Raw genomic sequence first — 12,340 nt, 5'->3', positions numbered from 1 at the left:
GATATAAATGTGGGGATATTTTTATAAAATATAAACTTGTGGATCAATTTTTGTATGTGAAAAGTCTCAAATCATGATTTGAAATCCCCAAATCATAATTTTTAGAGAATTTGTGTCGAACTTTGGGTTTTTTAAATACTAAGTCAAACCATGTGTGTCAGATTTTTAAATAATAAACCAAACCAAACTAATAAAATTCGGGTTTATCAACCTCGAGTTCTTTTTTTTTGGTTTTTCAGGGGTTTTCCGATAAAGTAAGCACACAAAAATATAATTAATTTGTGCTCCAAGTATTTCTTTAGTCCTACCAAATACAACTCTCTAAGGTGTTTCTTTCCAAAATAACACAAAATATGAGATGAGTGATAAGACAAAAATATTTAACAAAAAATAATAATAAAATCACAAAAAATAAATATTACAAATTTATAAGTCACAATGAAAATGATCATAATTTAAAAGTACTAAATCATGCTAAAATAAGTCTAATAAGTATTAATTACATGATTAAACAATAAAGAAAAATTAAAATTAGGTTGTGTATTTTAAATATCTAAACCAATGTAAAACTAAAGAGCAAATATTCAATATTATTGTCATTCTTCGTACTGAATTAATTATTTTTTTGTTAGCATTAGTATTGATTTTGATTTTGATTTGAGTTTTACTAGAGTTACTACTATCCATGGACTATAACATTTATTGGATCATTCAAAATTCTTGAAATAATATGTTAAAAGATAAAAAGTATGAAAAAGTATAAGAAATATTTTAAAATTATATCAAAGTAAATATTTTTATGTATAAAATTAATTTTAAACATTATATATATATATATATATATAATATTAGGTTGTTTTGGTCTCGGTTGACTTTTTTAAGTTAAAACCAAATCAAGTTATATTAGACTTAACTTATTTTAGACCACAAGTTTCAAATGACTCTTTTTTTTCTTAAATTTTATATCAAATTAAATTACATCACATAAATTAAAATTGAGTGACTAACTAAGGGGTAAAATATTTTTTGCTTTTCATTTGGGTCACTTGGACCAGTGGACTTGTATCTAATTTTGTTTTTATTAAATTAGGCCCAATGGCCAATTTGGTTAAAAAAAAAGGGGGGGGGGCGGGGGGGGGGAAAATATGTATACCATTATCCTTGATTAAAATACAATATCATGACAGAATAAGTCAGCAAATATAGGTCCATGAAATTTTATTTATAAAAGTTCCCACTTTTTCCCCTCCACATATTTAACAAGACCCTTTCCAAGAATTGCTTCACAGCCTTTGTCCATTTACAACTCTAACCTTATCATTCTCTAATTGTAAACAAGCTTTTGGACCAAGTCACTCACTTGCCTCAATCAACAATATTTCCAAAAGCTTCACATGAAAGTTTTCATTTTTTTTAACTACTATAAATGCCACTTCTTGGCAAATAACTTCAACCAATTCAAATACAAATTACTTTGCCTAAAACTCAAAAAAAAAATGTTTTCCCTTTCAAAAATGCCTTCAACAACATCAGTTCTATCAACATATACAACTTTAACTGCTTCAGCAATTCTAGTTAAAACTTTAGTCGCTGAAGTTCAAAACATGACAAACCAACTTATACCCAAAAATCTCCAAGACAAAATATTGTCTAAAGTTGGAATCTTTATAGGAAATATTTCTTCCCAAATTACTCTCATCATTGAAGAAAACAATGGGATCACTCCAAATGAAATATTTGAAGCTTCTAAACTATACTTAGGAACTATAGTGTCCTCTTCAGCACAAAGAGTCAAAATCTCCAAAGCAGAGAAAGAAAAGAAATTTGCAACCAACATTAGCAAAGATGAGAAAATCATTGATATATTTGAAGGAGTTGAACTCATTTGGGAGTTGAAAGTTGTGGAGAGTCAGAAGACAAATTGTGATGATGGCTATTTTTGTTTAGATAAAGTCGAAAAGATATGGTATGAACTCAGTTTTATTAAGAGTTACAAGGAAATGGTGATGAAAACTTATTTGCCATTTGTTCTTGAAAGATCAAAAGCTATAAAAGAGGAAAACAAGGTGATAAAACTTTCTCCACTTGGGAGTTATGGTGGAGAATGTGTGAATCTTGATCATCCATCGACTTTTGATACACTAGCAATGGATCCTGAAGAGAAGAAGAAAGTTATAGATGATTTACAAAGATTTATTAGTAGAAGAGATTACTATAGAAGAGTTGGCAAGGCATGGAAAAGGGGATATTTGTTGTATGGACCACCAGGAACAGGCAAGTCTAGCTTGATTGCAGCTATGGCTAATTATTTGAAGTTTGATATATATGATTTGGAACTTTCTAGCATGCGTGGTAACGCTGATTTCAGAAGAATGTTAGTCTCTAGCAACAACAAATCAATTATCGTTATTGAAGACATTGATTGCACCATTCAACTACACAACCGTGATGATGGTGCACACAATTACAATGATAGTGAAAGTCAGGTAACCTACGAATATTATACATTCTTTGCTTTGTTTCTTAGTCGTGTATAAAAAAGAATGACATAGTTTTCATGGACAGGTTACACTTTCTGGATTGCTAAACTTCATTGATGGACTATGGTCAAGTTGTGGAGATGAAAGAATAATTGTGTTCACTACCAACTTTAAAGAGAGACTAGACCCTGCATTAATAAGGCCAGGAAGAATGGACATGCACATTCACATGTCCTACTGCACTCCAAGCGGATTCAAGATCCTTGCCTCAAACTACCTTGGCCTTGAAAAACACTACAAATTCCGCGAAATAGAAGAACTTATAACTGAAGTGAATGTGACACCAGCAGAGATTGCAGAAGAGCTAATGAAAAGTGATGAAGCAGACATTGCACTTGATGGACTAATTAAGTTACTCAACAAGAAGAAAGCAGATTGCAAAGAGAAAATCATTGTAGAAAATGAAGTTGATGAGAAAATAGATGAAACGAACAAGGAAGAAATAGACACCAAAGAGACGAGAAAACGTAAGGGGAATTCAAGGAGGGGAGGAAGAAGCAAGCGTAAAATTTACTAAGTTACTACAAATTTACTAGTGCTATGTACTTTTTGCATTCTCATTCCATGTGTTCGTTAATGTTTTATAACAATGGTTGCCAAACCAACATACAATGTGTTCCACTGAGTGTCTGTTACTTCCCACCAGCAAAGGTACATGATAACGATGTGACATAAGAACGTTATATGGTATCCTGGTCTCCTCCATTTTGGATTCGATAAAGAACCATCCGGGAAATAATAGCTAGTATTGCTGCATACATCTCAGGAAATAACAGCTTATATTCACATTCAATGGCTGTTCTTTTTTTTCCCTGTGAAAGATGGAGCTATAGCATTAACTCATGGATAAGCCCTAAAGTGTCCAGACCTGTACATCTCTTCCACAAAAAAAAACTAAACTCACCCATTGGGATAGGACAGAAGATGAGATAAATTAGAGATTTACATACTAGTGGTAGGAATGACAAATATTTAACACTGGTATACAGAAAAACTCTTGGTCTTCCACAAGAAATTCCATGCCTTGCCCAATTTTTTCCGCGAGGTTGACTTGCACAATGGCTTTGAATCTTCAGAAGGCACGTCCAATGTCTCGGTGTTTTCAGTCCGTGGTTGAGTTTGAACTGGTGAGGGTTCTCTCTGTCTCTGCTCACGAAACAACATCAAAAGCTTCTGAGCTTTCTGCTTTCCTCTCATAGTCCCATTTACTGATACCGACACCAATGATGGTATCACTCCTTCTTGAAGAACCATTTGGCTGCATTTCTCATTTCCATTGCATAATATCAACATACAAGCTGCAGCTTGTTCCTGTTCTAAAGGCTCCCCAACGTCCAAAACCGTTGCAAGACTACTGATAAGACCAGGAGATGACACAATTTCATCCCTTGCAGATTTACTTAAAGATAGGTTTATAAGAACAGCTATGCATTTTTCTATCGTATGGTCATCCGTATATGACATAAGAGTTTTCAGTCCATCCAGAATGCCAGCCGACAGGAGGTGTGGAGTATTTGTTGGATTACTGGAGATATTAAATAGTGCATGAAGGGCATCCAGCTTACATTGAGTATCGGTCTCACGCTGTAGGACTCCGATCAAGAATGGAATGGCTTCACCGGAACCAATGATGGGCTTGGCTTCCTCGAGACATGAAAGATTCAGGTAAAGGGCTGTTGCTGCACTGATGGCACTAGAAGTAGCAACCATTCTTCCTAGCAAAGGAAGAACACCCGCCGCCAGCATCAACTCCTTGTTCCTGAAGTGCAAGTTGGAAAGATGTCAAGTGTCTATATTTCTCATCGAAGCAAAAAAGAAATTGAAAGCACATGGAAAAATTTTGAACACCAAGCTAAACATCATATACCAAGATTATTTTAGGCATTAAAAAGTCAGAAAGTACTTCACCTAGGCCAATAAATACTTTGATAATTATTATAATGGACATACATAACCAATTTTAATGCTTAAAGAGGGAAATTGCTAAAAGGATATGAAATAAATCATGCTAAGCAGAGCCCATCAAAGTTGTTTGAACTTTGAATTGTGCGATGCCAAGGCAAGAAGTTCATCACAGAAGGCATAGATTATTTTGACAGCTGGACAAAATAAGTACTTTATTTCCAGAGCCAAAGGTCCTTAGGAAAGACTGATCTGCAAATCTACAACCATAACAAAACACGAGAACACACCTGTTATTATTCACACCAAGGTTGAAGAGGGCCATGGTTCCGATTTCTTGAGCAATCTCATTCCTGGTTTGTACAGCACACTCTAAAAACCCTAGTAGTGCTTCAATAAAGCCATTTGCTCCCATATAAATCCTGATTTCTTCATCATCCTTTAGCAGATGCCTGATCTGTTCTACTACTTTGCACTTTTTCCTGAAATCTTCCCCTTCATTTAAGATGGCTAAGAAGTCATCATATCTTTCAAGAGAATTGACTTGAAGCTCATCTTCCTGCACAGATTCCTCTGCTTCAGTCCCTTCGGCCTCCTCAATAATACCACTATCTTCCAAAGGAACCACCTTGACACCTTTGAACTTGCAAGAAACAATACTTCCTGTAGATTTGGAATTCACGGACTCACTTTCAGACAAAGCCAGTCTCCAGTAGTTGAGATCAAGGGACTCAGGTGGACCATCTGGAATTGGAACCCCATACTGTTCGCACCAACTAGCAACCAGACCCTTCACACAATAATTAGGAGTTAAACCAAGATGAGGGAGCTCCTGCTGAGTCTTTGGGCATGTGTTATGCCCATCGCTGAACCACTTCTCAATGCAAATCTTTTCATATGATTGCCCAGAAGCAATTATCACAGGGTTATACATTAACTGTAACGAGATTGGACACCTCAGCTCTTCAGGAGGAACAGGCGTCTGGTCTGTCACTGTTCTCCTAAAGTTGGGTTTAAAATTAAAAGAACTAAGCTTCGAGAGTTGCCGGTCAAAAGCATGAATATTTCCTCCAGCTCCAATACCATACTCAAAGGATCCCTGAACTGTGGGTGAACAAGGTGTCGAACCCTGTGAATCGTTGTCATCTGACAATTCAGATCTAAACAACTTTGAGTATTTTCTAATGAGATGCAAAAGAAAAGCAACAATTGACTCTTTCCGTTTATCCTCTTCTGCTCTGGCTCGTTCAACGAGCTTTTTCAGAGCCCTTCTTTCTCTAAGAGCAGCTCTTGAAGAAGTTATACCGAGTCTTGAGGCAGCTTGGTGAAAAGACTCAAGTTCATTGTTGTCACTACCATTGAATTTTCTTCCCTGCTGAAGCAATGTAATTATTTCATCACCAATTTGCTTCTCCGCCAGATCAAGTGAGAACTCAATCCCTTGAAGTTCATTTAGAACATCAGAGATCTGAAAAAATATAGAGATTACCATCAGAACCAAAATGTGAAACAGCCAAAGAGGTAATGGCCCTTAAGAAATGATTTATGTGCAAAACTCCATTTAGTCAAATTGACCGACTTCACTAACAAAGCCCCCTCCCCAAAACAAAATGGGAAAAAAAAAAATCCACTATCCCATTTGCACAAGAGCATAAATTTTACTACAAAAAGAAACAAATTGACTTGGCATACTAAAGAAATAAGAGAATATTACCTGACAGCCAATACTTTGTGGTACTATATCTTCAACACGCTTTAGACTATCTTCAAGAGCACATCTTGCTCTCTCAAACTTTAGAACTATAGAGTCCCCTGTTATAGCCTGAAAACAAAAACATTTCAATAAATATAAATTGTCAGAAAAGGAAACTTTAGTGGACGGGGAATGGAACCGTCAAGAACATTGTAACCATTAAGCGAAATTCGGGAGTGGCTCTTCTTACTACTTCTGTTTGGTAATAAACATACTGCATGAGCAGATAAATTATAGTTATATCTTACGAAATAGCACTTTACATTTAAAAATTTTCAGGTTAATCAAGTATTCCATTTGGAAACTATTGTAAGATATTAACAACAACTACGACACCTCAACCCCAAGCAAGTTGGAAGGTGGTTAGAAAACATAATAAATAGGAAACCTTGTTATGTAGGATCCCGACCCAAGGTAAATCACCAGAGGAATAAGAAGACACGATCATATCCCTCTTAAGGAATTAATACTGCAGTACGGTCAAAGATTGCCAAAAAACATTCTCTCAATATTGACAATCAGAACTAAAAAAGTACCATCATTACCAGGTAAAGTTTACTGCATTCGGCGCAATGTTGAAGAACATTCTTTGTTTTCTCAAGGGCTATGTGCAAAGCACATAATGCTTGAATACCAGATGTGCTTCTTGGTCTTGCAGCTTCCAGTTCAGGAAATATTCCCAGCACTTTTGCGTATACGGCCGATAAGCTCTTGCACATTCCTCCATGTAACTAAATTAACACAAAACTTCATTACTTACAGAACAATGATAAATGAACATTGAGAAACCCATATAAACATCAAACTAATATAAACTTAGATGATATAGAAGAACAACTGAAACCATCATATGCCCCCAAGTCCCGACAGGTTGTAAAAAGTCAACTGGATGAGAAAAGGTTATTGAAAAGCTAATCAGCATTGAGTCTACAAGGTGTTTTTATTTCAAAAACCAACTTTAAGGATTTGCCTAGTTGTAGGTCTACATTGATCCAATAAAATGGAAAATGAAAGCAACAATTAACCAGCCATTTGTACGTTGAAGTGTTTCATAAGCATACCTTAGGCTCACCGATAGATAACAAGTTCTCCTCAACCTCAGTATTCTCCATCATCAACATCGAATAGAATATTCAACTTCCTCAATCACCTGTATTTGAAATCAACCCCAAAAAAATTAAACATATGTAATTGCGAAACAATATGGAATAGTCACCAATGCTTTTAATAACATCAAGAAGCACCAAATGGATTATTACACAGAACAATTAATAATTATAAACAACAAATAAACAAAACGAATAGCACACATTTTTATTTCATCCAAAAGGGGAAGTGCAAGACCAGATTTAACCAAGGGTATAGCATATTGATCAATAAAGCTATTTAGAACCAACTATGAGGTCTCGGGTTCAAATCCCACCCGAGACAAAGACACCAGGTGATTCCTATCCATCTGTCCTAACCTTGATGGACAGAGTTACTGGTACCAATTGTTGGTAAGAGATGGCACATATCCCAATGAACAGAGCTACCTGTACCAATTGTTGGTGAGAGATGACACATATCCCATAAAATTAGTCGAGGTGATGCTTATCCAGAAAAAAAAAAGAGTACAAGTCCAGATTTGCAAGGAGGGCATTATGACTAATAATTCAAACACATACAAACCATAATATCAAAGAAAACTTAAATCATTTGGGGGTTCAAACATTTCATTAATCCTACTAATCAAATTAAAGAGAATTAAATAAATTTGCAAATGAAGAAACAAAGCATTTAAAAGCAAAGCTAGGATCCATAAACATTCCCATCCACAATCTCTAACAACACAATAAAGCTATTCAATCAAAATTCCTTTACAACTTCATCAATATACAACCCAAGAATCAAAAAAATATATATATTTCTCATATGCAACAACAACAATAACATAAAACATACAAGTTTATTCATCAAAAATGGAAAATGACCCAGAAAAGAAAACCCCCAAAAGGGTTTGTTTGTTTTACATACAACTTCATATTTGCAACAAATCAAGAAAGAAACATATGAAAGTATTTTATACGTACAAAAAAAAGAACCAAGGAGGCTTCATGAAAAACTGCTGAAATTAATCCTAACAATACATTTGATAATTTTGTTAATCATCAAATCAACAAGGCTTTATTGTTGCAGATCCAAAAACTTGAGTTTTTTTTTTTTTTTTGAGGATGAAGAAAATCTTTGATATTTTTTGTTACTTAGATGGAGAAAGGGAGAAAGAGAGAAAGAGGGAAGAGGTAATAACAAAAAAATTATAGGCAAGAATGAGTAGATAGAAATGAATGAATCCATGTGACCAAGGACTACTTTATTTATTTTAAGTAATCATAATAATATCATTTCTTTTTTTTATTTTTAATATAACTTTTATTTTTTTAAAATGAAGAATTAGCGAAAATAGTTTGACCATCAATTTTTTTCACTTTTATCGAGTCGAACTCCTATATATTTGGCCATAATAAAAATTTTAATATTTAACTTCAAGTTGAAATTTTAAAATTTTAAGAATTTGAAAAAATAATAAAGTTCACTTTTTACATTTCAAATTACTCATAAAAATTAAAATTAATTTTCATGGACAAACACAATCATGTAAATAAAATTCCTTTTTTCAATTTTGTGAATAGGCCGGATTTTTCTGGTATTGGAAAGAAGTAAAAAAAATTCTGCTTCTTACCAAAAAAAAATCAATAGCAAAATATCCTTCCTTTTTCAAGACACATTATCATTCTTTTCTTACTTATTACTGCTATTATTACTATTAAAAAAAAACATGACGTGTAATTAATAGTGAAAAAGATGGTCAAGGAATATTTGAAATAATATTAAATTCTAAGGTGGTGCCATAATTTATTTACACCCACTTGCAAAGTGGAACTTATTAATAACTTAATTGTTAGCCCTTAATTGTTTGATCATTAATGAGTTTAGTGGAGTACTATTTATTTAACCAAAAATAAGAAAAAAAATTGTTTTTTTATAAATTAAATGACGATGTTGTCTCCCCGGTTCACCGGGCCGACAATTGCCGACCTCCGAGTTTGTCGGTAATTACACCTGTCAATATAATTGTTTATTGATTTTCCAATTTTACCCCTGCTTCATAATTTAAAAAAGAAATATCTTCATAATTTTAATTGGGTTAAAAGCTATTAATGGAAACTAAAATCTTTTTTTCCCATTTATAGAAAAAGAAAATCAGTTGGTAATATTAGCCACGCATTTTGAAATTATTAGCATAAATGAATGAATGATTAGACGTTTTAGTTCTAGAATACTTGTCCACATTTTCTTTTTTAGTTGTTCCTAATTACTTGTCTAATTTGACAAATTAAGAAAGGACAATTTTTTTTACATGTTATACCCTCAATTAATTACTTTGAAAAAGGTAAAACTTCTTGAAAATATGACATTTTTAATTCATCAACTTTATAATTAATAGGGGTAAATTGGTAAACTCACTATGTCAATTATTGATTTCTTAATAGGTGTGTCAATTCAAAAATGGACAAGTAATTAGAGACAGAGAGAGGGAAAAATGATTTTTTTTTATTTTACTTTTTATTGTTTTTAAATTTACTTTCTAATTGTATTTAAACTGGAGTATTTCTAAAATTGTCTCCTTATTTCAACAAGATAATAATAATATTTATGTATAATTTATCCTCTTTAAACTCTATTTAGTGAAATTTCACGAAATATATTGTTATTGTTGTTGCTTTCTATCATAAATTTTGATAACAGTAGAAATATGAGTTTCTTCATGATGTGCAAATTAACTACTTAATAACGATTGTTTATCAATAATGATATAAACTACAGTTGATTGTATTGTTTTTCACTTACTAATCTTTATCGGCAAAATCTATTGTATAACACACAAAAAATTACAAGTGCAATTAAACAAGATTAGATAAATATTTTTCATAGATCGCATAGTTTGAAATAATGTTTAATTAATAATTATTTTGTCATTTATATTATTATTATTATTATTTATAATATTGGCATATCCCATACCTCAAACTCGATCCTCCCTTGACTTTATCATTCCTTAAGAAGACAAATAATTATATAGTAATATGATATATATTTTTATAGAACAAGTTGTCAAACTGTTTTGCCTATTTTCATACTTAAATAAATTCAAACAAAGACTAGTGCTATTTTCCTTTCATATTATATATTTTATTTATAATATAGACATAAACAATAAAAGTATGTGGACGATGAGTCAAATTTCAAACAAGGCAAAAGAGACAAACAAGTGTGATGTAAGGTACTTCCTCTAAACAAACAAAAATTTAAGAAATGTTTCAAATTTATTTTCAAAAATAAAATAGAAAAACATATTTTATACACTTTTTATTAAATAAATCGGACTTAATATGAGTAAATTTTTATAATATTATGAATTATTTGTTAAATAAGAAATATGTCTCTTTTTTTTTATTTGCAACTAATTAAAAAGGAAGTTGTGTATATAAAATTGGACAAAGGGATATTTTGCAAAGGTGAGGGTATTATCGTCATTAGAGTACCTAACTTGAAGCTGCATCACTAGTTCCAAATGAGGTGTACGGAATGAATCTACTAAATTTAAATTGCCAGGTTACAGCTGGTCATGTTTTTAAATTTTTATTTTTAACCATAGGTTAAATTTCACTAAATAACTTTGATCCGTAATTTGCGGACTCTTCAATTAGTTTGATCATAATTACGGTTTTCTCATATTTCTAAGGATATATTTGGTACTACATTTTTTTATCACATCAATAATAATTTCATCAATATAAGCATATCGACGATTGCTAACTCTACACATCGATCTTGAATCTTGTTATTATTCGCTATATTTAAATGAGTTTAAGGTTGAACGATTTTTTAAATTTATTTTTTGAATGCAAAAGGTGAAGAAAAAATGGAATCCAAAAAAAATATGTGGCTTTGTTTTATAGTACCGAATCTCCAAGCCTTAAACAATGCACTGCTTCTCAAACAATAAATATCCAGTCGCATGCCCTATCAGCTTCAAGAAAGGCGTCAAAACATCGACACAATCTAGCTATGAGATAGTCGTTTAGTTTTAGCATGTCGTTGTTTCACATTGAGGCAACAATTGAGTTTTTGTTACTTATAAAAGGAAGTTTTGCAAAGAATATAAGACATAATAAAATCTTAGGTAACTTTACATTATTATCTTGTTCTTCCCCATTTAGTGTCTTCTATGAAAGAGGCATTAAAACCTCCCCCTCTCTTGTACTATCCATTTTGGGAAGATTATTTTACTTGTAATAAATCACGATCTTGGCGATTTAGCACAAAGGGATCAAACTTGATCGGCCTTGACACACTTGCTTTTAACTCTTTTTTTTGTACACATTCTAACCAAAATGATGATTTTTTCGGTAAACACCTTTTTGGGGCCTTAATTGGCTGGTGATCAGATTGTTTCCCTCTCAATAATGAACCTTATCCCCCATCGTCTTTTTACCCAATTTTAAATCCTATTATTTTGAGGTCATAAATGATATTTAGAGTTTGTCTCGATTTAATACCACTTTCGCAGCCCAAATCAAAATAATATGTTGGTGTTTATGCATTTAATATTAAAATTAAAATATTAAGTAGGTATTTGGTCATGCGATACCATATCACGATATGAAATCAACGTTTGGAGATGCGATTTCACACTGATTCCATCTCATGATTTCATATAATGAGATGGTATACCATATTCTCCAGAAATCATGATTTGGGAATTTCATATCATGATTTGAGATTTTTTAAATACAAAAGTTGACCCACAAGTTTATATTTTGTAAAACAATCCTACATTTATATCTATTAACCATTTATTTCATATGTAAATAAAATTAATAATCACATCATTACTTTTTAAAATTTATTATTCTCACCAACATAAAATTTATTATTGCTTTAAATTTGGTGAATATAAATAAGAACGGAGGGAGTAATACTCTTTTGATTTTTCATAATTAAAAAACTTTTCTTTAGGCTACATATGAAAATGTTTAAAGTAATTTAATATGAAAAAAAAAATTAGTGATGTTTGTTTGATAATCACTACTTTCAATAT

General features: G+C 32.2%; 2 protein-coding genes across 2 annotated transcripts; one reads left to right on the top strand and one right to left on the bottom strand.

The window, feature by feature from the left end:
• Positions 1 to 1,474: 1,474 nt before the first annotated feature.
• LOC125866840 (AAA-ATPase At3g50940-like) lies at positions 1,475 to 3,439 on the top strand. The gene is made up of 2 exons (XM_049547206.1): positions 1,475 to 2,486; positions 2,566 to 3,439. The coding sequence occupies exons 1-2, from the start codon at positions 1,497 to 1,499 to the stop codon at positions 3,055 to 3,057; spliced, it is 1,482 nt and encodes a 493-aa protein (XP_049403163.1). The 5' UTR covers positions 1,475 to 1,496; the 3' UTR covers positions 3,058 to 3,439.
• LOC125866836 (U-box domain-containing protein 45-like) lies at positions 3,303 to 8,487 on the bottom strand. Its single transcript, XM_049547202.1, has 6 exons — positions 8,268 to 8,487; positions 7,257 to 7,345; positions 6,741 to 6,926; positions 6,157 to 6,264; positions 4,733 to 5,910; positions 3,303 to 4,299 (listed from the first exon to the last, which is right to left on the bottom strand). The coding sequence occupies exons 2-6, from the start codon at positions 7,314 to 7,316 to the stop codon at positions 3,513 to 3,515; spliced, it is 2,319 nt and encodes a 772-aa protein (XP_049403159.1). The 5' UTR covers positions 7,317 to 7,345; positions 8,268 to 8,487; the 3' UTR covers positions 3,303 to 3,512.
• Positions 8,488 to 12,340: the final 3,853 nt, after the last annotated feature.

This window comes from Solanum stenotomum, chromosome 6 (assembly GCF_019186545.1).
Source record: "Solanum stenotomum isolate F172 chromosome 6, ASM1918654v1, whole genome shotgun sequence".
NCBI lineage: Eukaryota > Viridiplantae > Streptophyta > Magnoliopsida > Solanales > Solanaceae > Solanum > Solanum stenotomum.
This window is presented reverse-complemented; position numbering and strand designations above follow the sequence as displayed.